Raw genomic sequence first — 21,404 nt, forward strand, 5'->3', positions numbered from 1 at the left:
TGCAGGGATGGTCTCCAAACAAACGGGCTTCCCTAGGAGGCGCGGTACTGGGTCTGCTGGATCTGGTGAAGCCCAAAGGTGTCCCAATGGAATGAATCAGCCTTGAGGTACCCATCCCTCACTCCATTTCTCTTGCAGGACTGCAGAGATGAGCAGGTGCAGGTGATTCTCCTGCCTTCTCCGAGCAGGACTTCAGTTTTGAACAGCTGCCCCTGCCAGTCAGCTAAGCTAATACACTGGCACGGATAGGCTGGTTTTTACTACAGAGCCCTTCGCTCTGATGCCCTATTGCCGGTTATAAAGCAGCGATATGCCTGGGAGCGGTTAGCATTTCCCATCTCAGTTGCTTACTTGGATAACTATTGCCATGGTCTGCGGGCTCTGTCTCAGGCGATCCAGATCAGTAGCATTTGGTTGTAGACACAACAGGCCAGATTCTGTTCTCCTTTACACCAATTCTTCCCTTGGGAGAGGCAGAAGCGTCTCCCTTTCAGGAAAATGTCTCTGATATTCCTCCTGCAGTCCTTCTAGTTCTACCCCTAGTGCCACCCTCTCATCTCACTGCCTGGTGTCTGCACCTTTCACCCTCATGCAGCCTTTACCATGTCTGTCACTTGGCCTGCACTCAGACAGCTCTCTCAATCTCTCCCGAATCCATCCTTCCAACCCTTCATCGTTCTGATGTTCTCTGGGTTCCTGCCAGTTTGTCAGTATCTTTCTGCTGACATGGTTCCCAGACCTGAAAACAGTTACCCTAGAGCCTAAGAAAGAGAGAGACTATCCTTCTCCCGCCTCCAGGATGGGAGAGGTCTGTGTGTGCAACCCCCAGCCACCTGGCCTTCATAGTGCCGTGTCTCACTGCAGGCTGCTGTTGAATGTGCAGCCCACTGTCTCCCCTAGCGTGTTCACTCACTCTCCATTCCTGATCCCTCAATTTCTCCCTCCAGTTGCGCATACGCTCAGGAGATGATTTTTCCCTGGGTGGGTGAGCCACATTTTGCATTTCCTAGTGGGTGTCCTGGGGCTCTAGAGCTGATGGCTGCAGTCCCTGGGGAGGTGGAGTTTAGAGACTCTCTGAACAGAGAGATTGCTTAGCTGATTGGTATGTGAATCGCAGGGGACTCTGTCCCATACCGCCCATGGCTGCCTGACAGCCTGCAATTAGCCTCCGTTAGCAGGGCAAGGACAGCTGTAGCGAGTGCCACTGCCCCAAGAGGGACTGCCCTGTGAGTTTCACTTCACTCCAGCCAGCTGCAGACTTCGCCACATGGAGCCAGGTCCCAGTCATTCCCAGCCCCCTCCTGTGCCTGCGGGAGAGAGCTGGCTCTGCCCAGTGTAGTGGTTACAGGTCAGCTGCAGAGACACCTGTAGTTGACCTGTCTGCTTCTCCTAACAGCAGTTCTGATGCAATCCAAGGGGGCAGCAGTGGATCACGGAGCATTCCTGGGAGCCAAAGGAATTGGCTGAAAGGAAGTGAGAAAAGCTTTGGAAACTGGAGGGGACATCTGCACTGCAACAGAACACCCATGTCGGCTGACTCGGGTTGGGCTGTGAGGCTCTAAAATTGCCGTGTAGGTGTTCAGGCTGGATCTTTGTGGGGTCCCAGAGCCTGGGCTCCAGCCGAAATGTCTACACTTCAGTTGTATAGTCCTGCAGCCCAAACCCTGCAAGACTGAGTCAGCTGACGTGGGCCAGCTGCAGGTGTTTCACTGCAGTGTAGACACACCCCGAGAGAGTGGGTCAGGGAGGTAACTCCTGAGCTCAGCATCTGGCCAGGCCACGAAGAAAGACAGCATGTCCTGGAGAGGATGCAGTGCTTGGCACTCGTGGGGGACGGTGAATTTGGTGCTGAGTCTGGGCAGAACTTGCTTAATGTTCAGTGAATTCCTAAAACATCCAAGCATGTTCGGAGATGTCTCTGGTACATTTCCGGCCTAGCGGTGAAGTCATACCCCTTGCTCGGCAGCCGGCTTAAGGTCAGCACTAGAATCCGGGCGTTGGGGGTTCCGCACCCTCAGGGAACTAAATCCCGTCAGCCGCATGCTCTTGGGTTAGACGTGGGGTTTAGTGCCCAGCTCTGCCAGGATTCAATTCACTCAGTGTCTGCAGTGACCCCTTGGCTGCTTGCGGGGCTCTGACCCTGTAGTGTGACAGAAGGAGGCCATGGCAGGGAAAGCCAGAGGAAGGCAGGAGGTCCCCAGAACAACTGATTGAGCACAGCAAGCTGGTGCATCGGTTATGTGTGCACAAGGCCCCTGAACAAGCAGATTGCTCCATCTGTAACGGTCTGTGGTCACACGTGTACAGGCAGGACTGCGAAGTGTCCCATTGCTCGCAGGACAGCTGTGATATCCTGCGTTCAGCTGGGCTGCAAGAATGGCTACCATTGCTGCTTGTGGCCATCCAAAGTTATTGTGGGTCCTGCTCTTCCACTGGACAGCAGGGGAAGGAGCAGGAGGTGACATGCAGGGAAGAGCTGAGGGGTCTGGCAGTGCCAGCCTCTCCAACCAGCTCTCTCTCCAGCTTCCCCCAGTCCCACACCTTAACCCCAGATCTCCCACTCAGCTCCCCCAGGCACAGGTGCTAAGTTTTGTGCAGCTCCATGTCCTGCCTCCATTCTGCTTGGAGCAGGATGTGTTGACTGTTAGCTGAAATTTAGAGGCCTGTGCGAACTGCTTGTGTAATTAGTGTTAAATGTCCCACTATGATCTGAATCAAACTTGGCAGCTACCTACGGTCATCAGTGGGGAGGAAATATGAAATCTGGGGCCGTTAGCAGCAAAATGCAGGCTTCCCTCCGGAGCGCCTGGGGCTTGGGCTCAGGACTGGTGGAGAGGGGTGAGAAAGGAACAAGGCCAGGTCTGGCCCTTCAAAAATCTGCATTTTAAAGTCTGCCTCTGTGTGTGTCTGTTTGTGTCTGAAGGTAAATTATCATTTCCAGGCACACTGTGCCTGGGGCAGCAGCTGCCAGGTTGTTACGGGTAAATGTTAGTGTTTCCGAGTGAGTGTTCTGCACGCACTGAAGTGTATCACTGCTGGCTAGACCACGCTTTTGAATGAGCTGTTGCAGCCTGTAGAGTAACAGCTTTTAAAAAAGACAACGTACAGGTCAGAGGGACGAAAGATGGTCATGTGATTAAGGGTGTGTCCAGCCTAATCTGCTATCTATTTGCTTTTTTCACAGTGGAGAAAGAGCACTAAATAGGCATTTGGGTGTTTTTAAGGGTCTTTTTCTCTTGCTGCATCTTTCCATAAATATATGTAGAGCATCAAATCTGGCTTTGCTGGAGGAGTCTCGTGTGTTGGACGCTCCCTGCTCTTGACAGAAGGGTTCGGTTCTTAAAATGTAGCCCCAGCATCTTTTCTCCCAAATGTTTATTGGATGTTGGAGTTAAATGAGAATTTGACTAAAATTCTCTTTCCCTTCCCAGTTGTTGGACCTTTCACTCTCCAGCCTCCTGTGTAACATAGTTTGGGTCATGATCAGGTTTTACAGATTTGTACATAATTAATAGATGTTTTAATAAACGGCTTATCAATTGTTCTAGATTATTGTAGAGTCCAGCAGGTCAATAGGTTGCTGCTTATACCCAGAGATTATAACCATCTATAACATATGCCTCCACTCATGTCTACAGTGTGCTTATGAGATCTGGTCAGCAGTTATTTAACCCTTTACAAACTGTTGATAAAGTGTGACCATAATTGCACCAGTTCTCAAGTCACCACAAAGTCTTCCTGGGCCGCCTGGGCCTGAATTTCTAGTGTAAAAAACTAAGCCATCAGTTGTGTCAATTCTCCTGCACTTCCTGGGCCATCGGTTTAAATCTGCCCTTGGAGGTGGTTCACCTGAAGTACTGCCTGGCATTCAGCACAACCTGACGTAACAATGGTGAGCGTCTGTCATGGGAGTGAGCACCCCTAGCACACAGCTGCTGACTGCAGGGATGAAACGAATCGCATGGTTCAGGGAGGAGGACTGAGACAAACAGGGATTTACAGAATAGTATAGTGGATGCAAAGTGAAATGAGGCAATCTCCTAGTTCAACAGCCCTGCAGAGGGAGCAGAGCTAACCTACCCCCGAGCTTTGTTCTGAAGTTTTATATGCCCAGAGATTCAGCCCAGCCCTGTTCTGGAGCCGTTTTTTCTGACCATGACTGTTTCTTTGGTTTGGATCCTGCCCTTAGACACCAGGGCAGCTCTTAGTTGCTGCCATAATGAAGCTCCCCTTGGAAAGGAAAATCCTTTAGGTAAGCATTACACTAACTGGGGCTCATTGGGTTCCATCCTAGCTAAAAAAAGCCGTCTGTTCCCAGTGGGGATGCTGAGTGCCAGGAATCCTACCTGTAAATCAGATTAAATGGCTAATTGCACGCCACTGGGGCATGTTACACGAGCGCCGTGGGGGAGAATTCTTGGTTTCCTTTTACAAGGCACACGGAAAGATTATTGGACTCCCATATGTGGTGGTGCCTTCCAGGAGAGAGTGATCCCCTTCTAAAACCAGCCAGGACGCTTCCTGGCACGTTGTATGAAGTGACACATCCTGCTCTCTGCCCTCATGTTCATTGAGGAGCCTGGGGGAGCGGCGGGTGGTAACTGCAGCCTCTCCAGGAGACCGTAACTTAATTCCACTGCGCCTTCTCGTGTGGAATTGTTGTGTCGGGCTGTTGTGTGCTGTGAAACCGTTGCCGTTCTTGTGATTAAGGTGAATGGTTTGTAGCCATTGCAGGGATATTGATGGTGTAATCAGTGGGGCAAGTCGGTGGGAACTGAGGATTTTCGGCACTGCAGGGTGAGCCCCGGGTCTGCATAGCACTTTGAGCTCCCCGGATTACTAATGCTTTAGTGGGGCAAAGTATGTTCTTGTTAGCCATACCCAGGATGCCCCAACCTTGTCTGGCCAAGGGCTGTATTGCCAAATAGCCAACTGCCTGCGGCTGCATCTGATTTACATAAAATGGACTGAGGCCTCCTTTATCTTTAGGAGGGAGCACAGCCAGCAGGGGCTACAGATCGCAGCATGCAGTGCTCCAGCAGTTTGGTGGAGCATTCAAAGCTGGGACCTGCAGTCTAGGCTGGCTGGACCCTTCTGGCAAAGGGGTGGCGGTAACTCTGAGTTCCGTTTGCAGCATTCTGAGCTGCTGTCTGCACTCCTCTCCCCCATCCAGCCTGGGGGAATCCAGAGAAGAACAGCTGTCCTCGCTCTGATGTAGAGGAGGCAGTGTGTCCAAGGGCTGGGACACAGAACTGGGAGTCAGGGGGATCTAGGTTCCCTTTCCAGCTCTGCCACAGACGCCCTGTGTGACCTTGGTCAAGTCACTTCACCTCTCTGTGCTTTGCTCCTCTCAGCAAAACAAGGATGCTAATAGTGACTCCCCTGTGCAATATGACTGGATGAAAAGGGCAGTGCTATTATATGTGGTGATGCTGTTTACATTAATTATATCAAATCTGCCATTAAAAACTAACCACCTCCCAGGCAGAGCATGAGGGAATCCTTCCAGCCGCAGCCTGAGGCGTCTTCAAAGACTGTGCATTGTATTGTCTATGATTATGATCTTTCCACAACCATCCAGCTTTCTCCTTCCCCTTCCTCGCAGTCGAGGCATCCCCTGGCTCTGGAGCAGTTAGGAAGTGTGGCATTCCCTGCACTCCTGTGCTCTGTGCTGCACGTTTGCTGTACAAGATACACATCTGTAAGCATGGCCCTCCCATAGCAAATGTAATCGAATTACTAGATCCAGTGGAACAGTAAAGCTGGACTATTAATAGACCCTGTAACTGCCTCCATGCTAAATGATCAGAGCTTTAACCTCGCGCTTTCAGTTCTCTAGGACATCTTGAAAGCTCAGTGCATGGAATTTGCCCTCCTTTCAAAACCTTTCCTTCTATGAATTAAATAGAAAGCTCGCTCTGGTCCTTTCATCGGATGTGGGCAGAGTAGGTGTCCTAAGTGAAAGCAGAAAGGCTGCCCCAACTAAATAAGAAACAGCTCTAAAAGCTTCCCAAATGTTATGATTTTAAAAAGCATCCCAGAAGTGTTCGGGGGGAATAAATGCACTCAGACGCAGAGGTGAGGGCACACCACAAAGGGAAATACTTTTGTTCACATTGCACAAATAGCCTCTGGGACTCATTGCCACTAGGTATCATAGACGTGAGGAGTCAGCAAAGTATTAGACGTTTCTATGTATAATGAGAACTTCCATATTTAGATTAGAGTGCATAAAATAAGATTAGAGTGTATCAGGGGTCTAAACCCTGTGCTTCAGGTATGAGCCAGCTGCTAAGTGCATAGGATTTAGAGGAAGCTTCGCCTATAGGTGAGTTATTAGAAAATTGTCCAGGGTGTGCAGACCCTTGCACCTTCCTCTGAAGCAGCTGGTGCTGGCTGCTGCCAGACAGGGTCCTGAGCAAGAGGGACCCTGGTCCAGTCTAGTTTGGCAACTCCTGTGGCTTTGTTTGATGGGGTGATGGGCTGAGCATTCCATGGGATTTTGGCCTGAGCAATCCATGGGAACCCTAGAAATGAGCCACGGAAACGATCCATGAGGCCACGTCTCGTCCATCCCTAGCCCAGGCCCAGATTGTTCCTCACTATCATTTCTAGGCCGCCAGGTTTAAATGACCCAAACCTCAGGGCTTCCACCATCTCCCTGGCAGTACCGGTCCCTGGTCTGCCGGATCTCACTGTTAGGAAAATGTCCCTGATGCTGAGTCTAAATTTTCCTTTTCTTGATTATTACAGTAGCACCCAGAGGCCCCAGCTGAGATCAGGGACCTGTTGTGCCAGGTGTGGCACAGGGAGAGTGAGATGCAGTCTCTGCCCCAGAGAGCTCACAGTCTATGCAGACAGGACAGCCATGCCGCAGTGTTAGCTCAGGCGGCCCAAAGGGGTTATGTGTCTTGTTCAAGGACATCCAGAGAGTTGGTTACTGAGGCAGATGCTTCCAGTCTCTATGTCCTGCCCTCCGCAGACACTGCTGTGCCCCAGTGTCCCTGCCTATCCCCGTCACATTGGAGATCATTTGCTCTGAGTCCAGCTGTCAGTGGCAAGAAAATACAAAGCACTTGGAAGTGACATAAAAAGAGCAAACTTCCAGAGGGAGCCGCGGGTGGAGGAGCATCGCTGGCCCTGACCGGGAAGGAGACGCAGCATCCCAGGTGGTGGAGCAGCACTGGCACCAACAGGGAAGGAGACGCTGCATCTTGGGTGGAGGAGCACCGCTGGCACTGGCTGGGAAGGAGATGCTGCATCCCAGGCAGAGGAGCACCACTGGCACCGGCCGGGAAGGAGACGCAGCATCCGGGGCGGAGGAGCACTGCTGACACTGGCCGGGAAGGAGATGCTGCATCCCGGGCAGAGGAGCACCACTGGCACTGGCCGGGAAGGAGATGCAGCATCCGGGGCGGAGGAGCACTGCTGGCACCGGCCGGGAAGGAGATGCTGCATCCCGGGCAGAGGAGCACCACTGGCACCGGCAGGGAAGGAGATGCAGCATCTGGGGCAGAGGAGCACCACTGGCACCGGCCGGGAAGGAGGCGCAGCATCCCGGGCGGAGGAGCACTGCTGGCACTGGCAGGGAAGGAGATGCAGCATCCCGGGCGGAGGAGCACTGCTGGCACTGGCAGGGAAGGAGACGCAGCATCCCAGGCGGAGGAGCACCACTGGCACTGGCAGGGACGGAGACACAGCATCTTGGGCAGAGGAGCACCACATCCTGCTGTGGCATTTGGCAACATAGCTCCTCTGCAGTGTGTGAGAAAATGTGTCGAGATGGGTCCTAACTACCATCCTGATCCAAACCCCCTAGATCTGAGTGGGGCCGTGTCATAAATAGATAGTTAACGGTTAATGCCTCTTTTACCTGTAAAGGGTTAAGAAGCTCAGTGAACCTGGCTGACACCTGACCAGAGGACCAATGGGGGGACAAGATACTTTCAAATCTTGGTGGAGGGAAGTCTTTGTTTGTGCTTTTTGTTTTGGGGGTTGTTCGCTGTTGGGACTAAGAGGGACCAGATGTTCATCCAGGCTCTCTAAATCTTTCTGAATCAGTTTTTCATGTTTCAAAATTGTAAGTAATAGCCAGGCAAGGTGGATTAGTCTTAATTTTGTTTTCTCAACCTGTAAATGTCCTTTTTTTTTTGCTGAGAGGATTTTACCTCTGCTTGCTGTAACTTTGAACCTAAGGCTAGAGGGGGTTCCTCTGGGCTATACAAATTTGATTACCCTGTGTCATGGTATAATTCCCCACTCTGAACCTTAGCGTCCAAATGATGGGGTACCAGCATGAATTCCTCTAAGCTCAATTACCAGCTTAGAACCTGTAGCGCTGCCACCAACCAGGAATTCCAGTGCCTGGTACATTCTGGTCCCTCCAAAACCTTGCCCGGGGACCCCCAAGACCCAGACCCTCTGGATCTTAAAAGAAAACCCTTTCCCTCACCGTTGCCTCTCCCAGGCTTCCCCTCCCTGTGTTACCCTGGAAGATCACTGTGATTCAAACTCCTTGAATCTTAAACAGAGAGGAAAATCAGAGGACTCTCCCTGAGAGAGACAGTAATCCTAACACACAGAGAACATTAACCTCTCTCTCCCCCTTCCCTCCTTTCTCCCCACCAAGTCTCTGGTGGATCCAGACCCCGTCCCCTGGGGTCTCACCAGAATAAAAAAACAATCTGGTTCTTAAACAAGAAAAGCTTTTAATTAAAGAGAGAAAAACAGTAAAAATTATCTTTGTAAATTTAAGATGGATTAGGTACAGGCTCTTTCAGCTATAGGCACTGGGAATACCCTCCCAGCCTAAGGATACAAGTACAAATTAAAATCCTTCCAGCCAAATGCACATTTGAACTTCTTCCAGCCAAATGCACATTTGCAAATAAAGAAAACAAACATAAGCCTAACTCGCCTGATCTGCCTAGTACTCACTATTCTGATGATAAAGCCTGTATTGGAGAGATTGGAGAGAAACCGGTTGCACGTCTGGTCACTCACAGACCCAGAGAGAACACAACCAAACACTAACAGCACACACAGAAACTTCCCTCCTCCAGATTTGAAAGTATCTCTGTCCCCTGATTGGTCCTCTGGTCAGGTGACAGCCAGGCTTACTGAACTTGTTAACCCTTTACAGTCAAAAGAGATATAAAGTACTTCTGTTCTATTAACTCTACTATCTGTTTATGACACCCTGTAAAGTATTTTCCATCCTGATTTTACAGAGATGATTTTACCTTTCTTCTTTAATTAAAAGCTTTCTTTTAAGAACCTGATTGATTTTTGCATGTTTTAAGATCCAAGGGATTGGATCTGGACTCACCAGGGATTGGTGGGTGAAAAGAGGAGGGATGGTTAATTTCTCCTTGTTTTAAGATCCAAGGGTTGGATCTGAGTTCACCAGGGAATTGATGAAGTCCCTCAAGGCCACCCAGGGACGGGAGCATTTGGGGGGAGACAGGAAGTGCTCCCAGACACTGAAATTTCTGGATGGTGGCAGAGTTACCAGATCTAAGCTAGTAATTAAGCTTAGAAGTGTCCATGGAGGTCCCCACATTTGTACCCTAAAGTTCAGAGTGGGGAAGGAACCTTGACAGGTGGAGACGGTAAGTCTGGCTCTGGATCCCAAACCCTAGATGTAGCATATGTAGAACCCAGACCCTAACAGTGAATTCCTCCACTCCTATTGGGTTCATTTTATCCAGACCCCCCCTCCCCCATCTGTAACAGTTGTGTGCCCATCGGTCTATTTCCCACAGCTTTGTCAGTGCGATTTTACACCCACCCTTAGGAGGCTACTGCTGTATCTTCTCAAGCAGATATTCTACCTGTTGTTCTCAGCCGTGGCTCTTCCCGCTCCGCCTCAGGGAAGGAAGTTACAGCCACAGCCCCTCAGAGAGAAGAGCAGTCTGGTGCTGTGCTCGCGATTCCCAAGTCGGCGCTGCTAACCCGTAAATGGGACGAATCCCGACTCCTCCTGCCAATTCACTGAGCAACCTTGTGCAAGTTGTTCCTTCTCTGGGCCTCAGTTCCTTCTCCTCTACCATGGGGATAACAGCTACTTTCCTGGGTTGTAGTGAGGACCCGGGCATGGAATTTGGCAAAGTGACTTGAGTTCCTTGCATGGACGTCGCTGTAAGGGCGCAGAGCATTGTATCAAATCCCTGGGCTTCTCGTACTTCAGCGTTCTCCTTCTCCTGCCTACCATGGTCGGTCAGAACTTCACAGCAACAACAGGAAAGAGCTCAGAGACTCCTGCTCCAAAAGCACAGAACTCTGCTGCCTGAGCTGAAGGAGAATCTCTGTTAACTTTCCAGGGCCTGTGACACACAGTTTAACCTTTCTGATTCCATCCAGCAGAGAGTACTGGTAACCCCAGCCAGTTCGTTATGCGGCTTTTACTGTTCCACTCAAAGAATTACACGAAGAGAATGCTACTGTTGCACTGTAAACCCCTTCAAACTCAGGAGATACCAGAATTAAGGCTACCCATTTACCCTTAACTCTGACCCCTTGTGTGTATGCACTCCAAACCTTCCTTTAATCACATAATCGCATACCGTCTGAAACATAATCACAGGAAGATCTTTCTGCAAAGTGCGCAGTTGCCTTTCCTCATCCACACAGGATGAGTCAAGTGTTCACCAGGAGACTCTTTCTGTGCCAAATTTCAGCGTTCTAGCATCAGCCATTTCAGCTGCTGAGCTGGTCTTAAAAAGATCACAAGAAATTTTTTCAAATTGGGTAAAGGGTCATTCCCCCTCCCCCTCCCCCTACTCAGAAAGAGCCATATGCTTTTCTCTCAAACTTTCCAGAAAAAATCACCTTTGAACATAGGCCAAAAGATTAAAATTTCAGGCCAAAAGGTGAAAATTTCAGCACATGTTGAGTGAATTTGAGCTGGCATAGGGCTGGGGGCAGGGTCTGGAATAAGTCCTGAGTGTTTGAAAGGGACGGACTAGAATTATGACCATATTTTCAAAATCAGAAACGGGGACACTTTTGCAGCAACACTTTTGAGGCTTGTGAAATACTGATGCAAAGGACAGCACTGAAGCGGTGTCCTTGCTGCCAACCTCTGGCACAGCAGCAGCACTGCCAGCGCCAAGCATGGCAGAACCATGTGCTAGGCCCCCCAACTCCTGAGGCTGGCTTTAAAGCAGAGATTTAAACCCCCTAATGTTCTGGGGGTCTGTTTATCTGCTGTCTGGTGTTTGAGCCAGGATGTTTTGTGCTTTCAAGCTTATCTAGCCAATTGTGAGAGCTAAAAACTTCCATTTTTTTGAAAGAGCCACAAGATTCTCACTTAATCACTCGAATAAGGAGCTGGGGCTTTAAGAAAAACACCAAATACTACCAGTCTCTCGATAAAATCATGAGACTTGGCAACACTGGAAGAACAGCGTCATGGGCCGATTTCTCCCAGTGGAGGGTTTTTCCAGTGACTTGGTGCCTAAATGAGGTTAGCATGACATGCTGAGCAAGTGTCCTTGGGATGTTCACTGTTTGGAGAGTGCGGCTGCTCACTGAACTTTTCCCTTCACTCCAGATGCTGTGGGTCACACTGAACGCTCAGTCCCTGGACTCTGTTCCTGGTACCCGCACAACAAATGCTGCTCAGCACAGTTCTGAATCAGAAACATTTTGTTTACAAAATAAATACAATAAATGTAACCAATAGAAACAATCCCCCCACCTTCTCACCTGCGCTGTCTCTCCCACGCCCTCCCTTCCTTCCCTTTCCATATCGCTGATCCCTGCCTAGCTAACCCCCTCTTCTCCCCCCCACCCCCAAAAATTGTGGAATGCACGTGCTCTTTGCTGCCGTCACCCCGGTCACTCCGCTTGTGTGTTACACCCCTCCCCCGCCCTGTATCTGTTTTATCTATTTGGATTGTGAGGAACTCAGGGTGGGATTATCTACTCTGTGTCTTTGCAGAGCTTAGCACAAAGGGGCGTCAAGTTTTTGCGGGTCTCTAGGCACTACCATGGTTAATAATAACAACAACAAAACCAGGATCTTCCAAGTGTCCTTAAAGAACCTCTTGGGATGCTGGGATTTTCTCAGCCTAACCAGCTTCACTTAGCTTCACTGAAAACTCTTAGAGACTGAAAACAGAGTGGGTTAGGATGGAAACAGTTTGGCATCCTTAACCATAACCATTGCTGCTCTCGGCTGCAACCATAGCTGCTGCTGATGATCTGTTTCACAATGCAGGGACGGTCTGTTACTTGGCTCAACTTTGACCCTTAGCTGCAACTGAGAGTATGTGTTTGCAAGGACACAGAGCGGCAATCAGGGTTTATTGCTTTCTGTTACTACATGTCAACCATTCAGACATGATCTAATGAATCAGGACCTGTTCCCTACTGTGGAGTGATAAATTGGCTCTGGGATCTGTTAGGTGGTTATTTTTAAAACCCTCATGCATTTACGCATGCAGGGAATGAGTGAGGACAGATCAGAGACAAACAGGAAGTCAATTTGAAATTACTCCCTTTTTTGTGCAGTGAAGTGTCTCTGTCTCATGGTATTGTGTTTTCCCCTCTGACAGCTGATAGGGAAGTTCATCTCCCCAGATGGGACACACTGTAGGCCATTTCTCCCTGTCACAGACCAGGGTGTGGGTGGTCAGGCCTAGTGGTCAAAGCCATGGTAGTTGTTCCTAGTGGTCAGAACTGGAGTCAGAGACCAGGAGGCAGAGCCAGAGCCAGAGCATAGAAGCAGGGCTAGGGCAGCAAAGCAGCACGGTAAGCAAAGCAAAGTGAACAGTCATGGGGTCAGAGGGAGGGACCTCTCATGGATCAGTAACCGGTTAAAAGACAAGAAACAAAAGGTTTTCACAGTCCCCCAAGGATCTGTCCTGGGACCAGCGCTGTTCAACATGTTCCTAAATGAACTGGAAAAAAGGGGGTGTACAGTGAGATGGCAAAATTCGCAGATGAAACAAAATTGTTCAGGATAGTTAAGTCCAAAGCCGACTGTGAGGAGTTACAAGGGGATCTCAGTAAACTGAGCGATGGGGCAACAAAGTGGCAGATGAATTTCAGTGTTGATAAGTGCAAAGTAATGCACGTTGGAAAACAATCCCAACTATACATACAGAGTGATGGGATCTAAATTAGCTGTAACCACTCCAGAAAGGGATCTGGGAGTCAGTGTGGAGAGTTCTCTGAAAACAGCTGCTCAGTGTGCAGTGGCAGCCCAAAAAGCAAACAGACTATTAGGAACCATTAGGAAAGGGATAGATAAGACAGAAAATATCATACTGCCACTATATAAATCCATGATGTGCCCACATCTGGAATACTGCGTATAGTTCTGGTCACCCCATCTCAAAAAAGATATATTACAATTATAAAAAGTACAGAGAAGGGCAACAAAAATTGTTAGGGGTATGGAACAGCTTCCGTAGGGGGAGAGTTGAAAATGATTGGGACTATTCATCTTTGACTAAGGGACAGGTTATGACAGAGGTCTATAAAATCATGAATGGTGAGGAGACAGTGAATAGGGAAGTGCTGTTTACCCCTTCCCATAATACAGGAACTAGGGGTCACCCAATGAAATTAATGGGCAGCAGGTTGAAAGTCAGTATTTCTTCACACAGTGCACAGTCAGCCTGTGGATCTCACTGCCAGGGGGTGTTGTGAAGACCAAAAAAGAGGTAGATAAGTTCGTTGAGGATAGGCCATCAATGTTTATTAGCCAAGATGATCAAAGATGCAAAACCAAGCTGGGGGGGGGGGGGGGGAGGGGGTGTGTCCCAAAATTTCTGACTGCCAGCAACTGGCACTGGATGACAGGGGATAGATCGCTTGAAATTACCCAGTTCTGTTTGTTCCCCCTAAAGCATCTGGCACCAGCTACTGTCAGAAGACAGGATACGGGGCTAGGTGGACCATTGATCTGACCCACTATGGCCATTATGTTCTTGAGGTGGGAGCAAGGCAAACACCGGAGAAATTGGAGCTTCAGTCAAGTGCATTGAGCAGCCAAAGATCTTAGCAGGCTTACTGACTTCCTTGTCATTCAAGCAGAGTGGTCAACCAGGTGGCCCTGCCATGGCCCAGCTGTGCTGACAGACTGCCAGGATACTGGGCAAGCATAGCTGCAAGTCCTTATTTCTGATGCTTACATGGGGATGAGCATCGTGAACTCCCAGCTAAGGTTACATCTCTCCTGGGGTGACATGCAGCCTGGGTGCAGAGGGCCAGCATGGGGCCATAGGACTGAAGCAGGACTTATGGGGTGTCTAGGCCTCGTGCTGGCCCTGAGCCTGGCCGCTATATCTAAACCAGTAATGCCAAGTTCCCTCTACACTAATGCCGCTCTTAAGAAATGGGTCTCTTGCTACTTGTCCTTTCCATTACTCACCACATCCTTGTAGTCCCTCTTCTTCCAAGACAATTAATCGAGTGGCTAACAATGCCCTGGAGAACATTTCCCCCTCCCCCACCCCTAATAATTATCTCAGCATCACCAACATCAAGCATATGAAAATTGTGATTCTTCCCTCCCATCACAAGATTGTCTTAAGAATCATGAGATATTTATAAAAAAAAATCTGGGGCTCCTTTTTGTTGCCCTTCTGGGTTTTGAGCCTGTAGGGAATCATGTTTTCAGGCTTTTCTGTGCAATCACGAGGACTAGAAATTTACTTTCTTCCTTTAATGAAAGCTGGGAGTTTTGCTTAATAACCCGACTCCAGGCGCTGGGGCTTTAAGAACACCACTAAGAATTGCAAGACTTCCAATAATATCATAAGAGTTGTTTCTATCTAATTTCAGGGCAAGGTTCTGCTCTTGGATCTCCCCTGATTTGTTGCCATCCTTGGAGACTGGGGTGATAGGTGTGGCAAGAACCTAAATAAATCCAGATTGGATGTTTTTCTAAATGACCTCTAAGAATTCTATGGGGGCCGGCCTCTGGGCCGTGTTACAGAGGCGGGCTTATCACTAGATGATCACCCTTGTCACTTCTGGCCTTGGAATCTGTGACTCTATGAAAAAAACAGATACACGTGTAAATCTGCCCTTGGGAGAGTGCACCATCAGGGAGAGGTGCCACGTGGAGGGTCAGGATGGAACGAAGTAGCATTAGGCAGATGGAGTGTTCTTACGCCTTTTGGTAGCTGGGAACTGAACTGCTGCTGCTGACGTTGCTTGCATTCATTATCGCTGTTTCTTCTCCCTCGGTTACTGTTATCAGTCACAGCTCCAGTCTCCGCCATTCTGTCCCGTAGTGATTTACTCCCCTTTTCTTGTACTGCTTCTGTGTAAGGGTCACTACAATGTACTGTACAGCCACTTGTCACATGGGCAGGTCACAGTTAGACCCACCCTGTGTCCTGTCAGCTCTGTGAGTGTGTGTTTTAAAGCGAAAGTGCTCTGTGCCGCCTGTAGTCGCTGTTTGGAGGTGGTTGCGTTGAATGTCTGTGGCATTAAAACTGCTTTTAAGGAAACTTTGGGGCGTGATCTGAAGCCCATTGTCTCAGTGTGCATTGGGTCAAGCCCTTGCTGAGTTGGTTTCCGAAGATAGGAGCTGCTTATGGTGCTTCCAGATTGGAGCTGCCTCTGGTGAGCTGCGATAGAGGGGCAGTCCCTTAAACGCTGAAAAATGTCCCCATAAAAACATCCCCCTGGTGGTCATTGTCACGAAGTGACTCCAGACCGTCTTTGCTCAGGATCTAATACAAAGATCAGTTAAGGAGCTCGTATTCCTGCTGGCTCTGGACTGGCCGCTCTCAGCTGGCAGTTTCCCAAGGGTGGCACAGCAGAAGTGGGCCCTGCAGAGGGGATAGAAAGACCAGGGGAGTGGGCCTACAGCTTGGTTCAGGGAGAGAGTTCCACGTGCAGGGGCGGTGTGGAAGAAAGCGTGCTGGTGCTGGCAGGAGAAGCAGATGAGTGGGCAATGGAGCAAAGGGCTTTGGGGCGACACAATGAGATACGAGAGTGGCTAGGCAGTAGAGACAGAGGCACGAAGGGCCTTGGAGTGGGGCACTGGAAACTTGTCCTGGTTAAGCTGGGGAAGCCAGTGAAGGGCCTGAGGGGTGGAGATGGGGAGCGACATGGTCAAAGGAATGAGCCAAGCAGATGATGTCTGCAGCAGCATTTTGAATGGGCCCAAGTGGGGATCGAGGTGGGAGTCGTGGAGGCCAGAGAGGGAGTTGAGGCAGGAGATGCTGAGAGATGGGAGATGTAACTACCTGGGCAGAGAGGAAAGGCCAGATCCTGGCAATGTTGTGAAGGGAGAACCGGCAAGATCTGGGCATGGCGTGGCTGTGGGAGCTGAGTAGTTTACCAGCCTGAGTGACAGAGAGGAGGGTGGCACTGCTGGTAGCGACAGAGGAAGGGGAGACATGCCAAGGAGCTCAGTTTGGGGATCGGAGTGTCAAGCTGGGCTCCTGGCTCCTGCATCATCCCCAGTACTGAAGGTTGTCCGAGCCAAGTACTGCCCTCCGTGCTAGCTCTGCACCACAGTTGTTCTCCGAGGGTTTGTGGGATGGTGAACGAGATCTGCCCCTGCAGCTGAACTTGGTTAACAGTTGTTTTGATGAGCCAGAATAGAGTCCAGCTCTCTTGTGCTGGCTCCGCAGAGGCACTCAAAAATTCTTCTTGCCTTTTGACTCTGGATCCATTCCGGGGCAAGTCTGTAGATGGAGGGGTGCCTTTACAGTCGCCTGCTGACCCTAACTGCAATTTAATTGCAAAGTAGAAGGGAAGCCCCACACCCAGTTATCTCACTGCAGGGCTGGCGATAGGCATTGATGATGCTTTTCCATCGATTCGTTCCGATTGGCTGAAACATCCATCACGTGACCAAAAATAACTCGGAACTGTAGTCTATAAAATCAGGAAGAGCCATGTTAAAAAAATCAATTCATCAAGCAGTAGTTGGGGGTCTCAGAGTGATTTACTGAGCATGCTCAAAAACACCACGCTTCCAGAAACAAAGGTAGCCAACACATGCCCTCTGTTTCTGGGTTTGTAGTTTTATATTAAGCAATAGACAAATTATTATTAAAACAGATTGTGCCTGTCTCTTCCCTCCAGGCAATAATGCTTGAGAACGAATGATATTCTCAGCACTGCCTAAGGGATTTAGACACAGTGAGACTTGGGCCTCTTAACCCTGAGACAACTTTGAAAATATCACCCCAAATCTTTCCTCCAGTGGGGAAATCAGGCCCCAAGCGCTTGGCCTTATGCTGCTGGTGGCGTTTCCTTCCTCACTCGTGGTCAAAACAGCCCCTGCCTTCAGAATGAGATATGTAGCTTGGCCTGCCAGATGCGCTCCCTGTCCTGGGACAGTTCCGCTGCATGGGTTAATTTCACAGCTGGAGGTAAGCAGCATTTAGGGCCAGGTCTTCAAAGCCTGGTGTGCACCAGTCAAGCATTGGGAGCCTCACTGTGCGAGTGCTACTCATACTAGATTTGTGTGCAGTTTTGGATGAAGCCCACCCCTGTGCAAAAGGATCAGCAGAAGGCCCAAGCATCACTGAGATCCTGTATCAGCCCTGAGCGCGTCCCAAGAGGTGCGAAGCATCCAGAGCTGACGTGGGACCTCAGTGGTGCCGAAGCCTTGTGCACTCTCTTCTGAAGCCCCATCCCTGAGCTTTCCCAAGGGCCTCTACACTGGATCACAGGGCTCCTGCTTTTCCTTTTTCCTGGAACGTCTGGCTTGACTCTCTGCTCTCTGTTTTCTCTTGTAGGGGTGGCAATAAGCACTTACGCCAAGTACTGTTACAACAAGCTCCAGAAAGCAGCCTTGACAGGAGCAAAGAAGGTATCGTCTGGTCCCTTTTTGCTTTGTTTTTTCACGTTGGCTTCCGAGCCAGCTGGTATGAGCAAATGTCCGACTGTAATTAAAGCGTGCCCGGGGAGTGGGGGCATGATGAAACCATGTGGGGTGGATGGAGTGTGTATTATCTTCCCAGTCCAGGCTGTTTGCTCCCGTGTGCTCTATCTTTCAGCCTGCTGAGTCTAACCAAAGTCTAGAGAGTCCTGCATGTCCTGGAAATGGACTTGGGTAGAAAGATCAGCTCATAGAGGCGCAGTGTTTGTGTTACAATGAAGGGGGAGAACCAGCAGAGATGGACTCACATGGAAAACTCTACAGCCAGATCTGGATCTGGATGTGGAATGAGTGACTCTTTGGCTCTGCCCATTATAAAAGACGGGGGCAATATTCCAAACTAGATTTCCAACCAGTCTCTTTGTTCTGCATTTGTACAGCACCTGGCACAGAGGAGTGCTGGCCTGTGCCTGGGCTCCTAGGTGCTGCTATAACACAAATACCTGGGAGTGGTGAATTGAGAGCCCCCCAGAGATCAGGGCCCTGTTGTGCTAGACTGTGCAGCATGTGGTAAGAGCCAGCCCATGCCACCAAAGGGCTAATGTAAAGAGAGAAGCCCAACGGTAGGCAGGAGGTGGAATGGCCGCACAGAGAGGAGAAGTGACTCACCCAAGGTCACCCAGCAGAGCAGTGTGTTGGAGATGGGAAAAGAACCCAGGGCTGGGGACAGTGGCTTTGGAGGCTTGGTTCAGGCTCAGGCCTGGAGCCCAGAATCCTATCTGAGTCTCCAGTTTCATTTAGGCCAGTGGAAACTGGGGAGCTGGAGCTGCTTTTAGTTGGGCAAGTGGAGCTGCACATTATACTGGAGTCCAGGGTTCCCCTAGGTCTTTGTGTCCAGTAGATAGCAGCTGTATTGGGTACAAAGCCCCCTGGGAGTAACTCCACTGACTTAGTTCGAGCAGTGTCTGGGAATGGAGATTGGGCCCCTAGAGTCCATCGCTGGGGGGGGCCTGAGCCTTGACTCTGTTGGCCTTTGAGTGGCCAGTTTTTCCTACCAGCCTGGTGTGAGCACAGCTTGCTTCAGGCCTCTCTGCTTTCCCTGCTGCTCTCTGATCTGGCCCCTTGCCCACCACGTGTCAACTGCGAATGCTGCTTTGCTGTCCAGATGAAAAAACAATCCGGAGTTTATTGCTCCCGCTGTTAGTTTATGGCCCCTGTTGTTTTCATGGGAACCGAAAAGCAGGGCAAGTGCTGAGCAGGGGAGTGAAATTTACAGCCTGCTGTAATAGCTGCTTGGGGAGCCAGTGATACAACCGGGCCTGTGCAGAGGAACGACCTTTCCAAAGCCAGCCACACCGCTAGGCAGCTCGTACTCACAGCCAGCGCCAGGGGGGAGCCCAGAGAGCAAATATTGCGAGCGCTGTGCCCAGGGTGCAGACAGCAGCATGCTGGGCCCAGTGGGAGAACCTGCTCGCACACAGGACAGAGGCCTTGCTGAGCTTGAACCTGATCCAACCAAGTTCCATGGGCACTGGATCAAGCCCTGTGGTATGGGAACCCTGCTTATTGCCTCGTGCAGACAGCTGAGTTAAAGGCTAGTCCATTCCCCGGAGCCCTACCTGAAACCTCTGCAGACTCCGCTCGCTGGGGACGAAACCCACCGGTTCCCACAGTGCCTCGTGTCAGATGGCAGGAGATCATGGCCAGGTCTCTGCTGAGAGGTAGGGGCCACGATCCCTAGAGACATCTGTTGCGCCCAGGAATTCGGGGGGAAATCCTGTGATTCGACAGGAGACAGCTCAGTTCGGGGCTTCTGGAGGGAGAGCAGGAGTGCTGAGTACCTGGGAGGTACTCATTTTGGGGAAGCCCATCCCATGGCTGGCCAAACCCAGTCCCTCATGTAGGACGAGTCTGTTCATCCCCGGAGCACTAACAAGCTCTCTGCCACGTGGCCCTTGTCACAGCGCAGACCGGAAAGCCAGCCTGGCAGGGCAGGCGCATGTGATTTCCCAAGATGTCTTGGGTCAGGCCCAAAGGAACTGAGTGTTGTTTCCCTTGGAGGGAAGGACCTACCGGATGGGAATTCTCAGGAGCAGCCTGGGGCTCCCTGCTTGCTCACAGGCTTCACGCGAGCCACACAGAATGAAAGGAGTTTGCTGGGGCTTGGCCTAGATCCTGGGGATGGTGCCCGTGAATAGAATCACCAGCCCACTTGGCACTAACTGGCCCCTGAGGACTCTGTGGGCTGAAAGGATTGAATTCCTCCCTCGCCTCTAGTGGGGGGGTCTCTCCAGGGCAGGGGTGAGGCCCATTGGCAGGGCAGTGGGGTGTGGTGGGGAAGCTTGTACGGCCACCCCCAGGCAGTGCTGTTCTGGGAATGAGTAATGGGCTTCGATCTCCTGGACTTGTAATGTGCTTCTGTCTCTCTGCGTTGCACCTGTCTTAGGGCAGAGAGGTTTTCCCTGCTTCCCCTTGTCTGGGCTGCCTGCTGGGGAGAGGGGTTACCATCCATCCCTTCCTCCCTGCACTCACTGTTTCACCAGCCTGTTCTTCCTCCCTCTCGACCCCCCAAGCTCTGCCAGCTGTCTGCTCTGCAGGGTCACAGTGCCAGTCTTCCAGGCACGCCACAGCCCTGCAGCCCCTGCTCTCAGCTGGTACATCACAGTCTTCTGCTCACCTTTAAGAGACACCCCCTCTCCACACTGCATGACACGGATGGCTCGAGGCTTGGGGTAGGGCCCAGCCACAGTGGCAGTGCACAGGGACCTGGAAGGATCTGGATCCTGGAGGCAGTGCCGGGGATTCACATCCCAGGGCAGGTCTGTGGTGGGAGCCCTGGGGATCTAGATCCTGGAGTTTAGCACAGGACACTGGAGTGGGGGGTATGTGGTATGCAAGCCTGGGGGGCAGAGGTATCTAGATCCTGTAGGTCCTGCTGGAGCAGGGGTGTGTGATGTGGGAGCCCAGGGGATGTCTGGTTGCAGGAGGCTGTGAGGGGTTGGTGACATGGGAGCCCGCAGGGTGTCTGGCTGCAGGAGGCCATGAGGGGTGGGGTGGGTGACGTGGGAGCCCAGGGGGTGTCTGGCTGCAGGAGCCCGTGAAGGGTGGAGGTGGTGACGTGGGAGCCCAGGGAGTATCTGGCTGCAGGAGGCCGTGAGGGGTGGGGGTGAGTGACATGGGAGCCCAGGGGGTCTCTGGCTGCAGGAGGCCGTGAGGGATGATCGAAATACAAAAGGTCCGCTTAAAGACAATAAACTCATTGCGGAGAAACTAAATGGATTCTTTGCTTCAGTCTTCATGGCTGAGGATGTTAGAGAGATTCCCAAACCTGAACTGGCTTTTGCAGGTGACAAATCTAAGGAACTGTCACAGATCGAAGTGTCACTAGAGGAGGTTTTGGAATTAATTGATAAACTGAACATTAAGTAGTCACCGGGACCAGATGGCATTCACCCAAGAGTTCTGAAAGAACTCAAATGTGAAGTTGCGGAACTATTAACTAAGGTTTGTAACCTGTCCTTTAAATCGGCTTCGGTACCCAATGACTGGAAGTTAGCTAATGTAACACCAATATTTAAAAAGGGCTCTAGAGGTGATCCCG

At 50.7% G+C, this 21,404-nt stretch overlaps 1 protein-coding gene across 2 annotated transcripts in view; it reads left to right on the plus strand.

Annotated features, from left to right (window-relative positions):
- Nucleotides 1–21,404, plus strand: part of ARHGAP39 (Rho GTPase activating protein 39) — a 277,564-nt gene that overhangs the window by 199,572 nt on the left and 56,588 nt on the right. For both annotated transcript variants that reach the window (XM_032790990.2, XM_032790991.2), the window contains one exon: nucleotides 17,721–17,794. In XM_032790990.2, coding sequence (XP_032646881.1) covers nucleotides 17,721–17,794 — 74 coding nt within the window. The remainder of the gene's footprint in view (nucleotides 1–17,720; nucleotides 17,795–21,404) is intronic.

This window comes from Chelonoidis abingdonii, chromosome 2 (genome assembly GCF_003597395.2).
Source record: "Chelonoidis abingdonii isolate Lonesome George chromosome 2, CheloAbing_2.0, whole genome shotgun sequence".
Classification (NCBI taxonomy): Eukaryota; Metazoa; Chordata; order Testudines; family Testudinidae; genus Chelonoidis; species Chelonoidis abingdonii.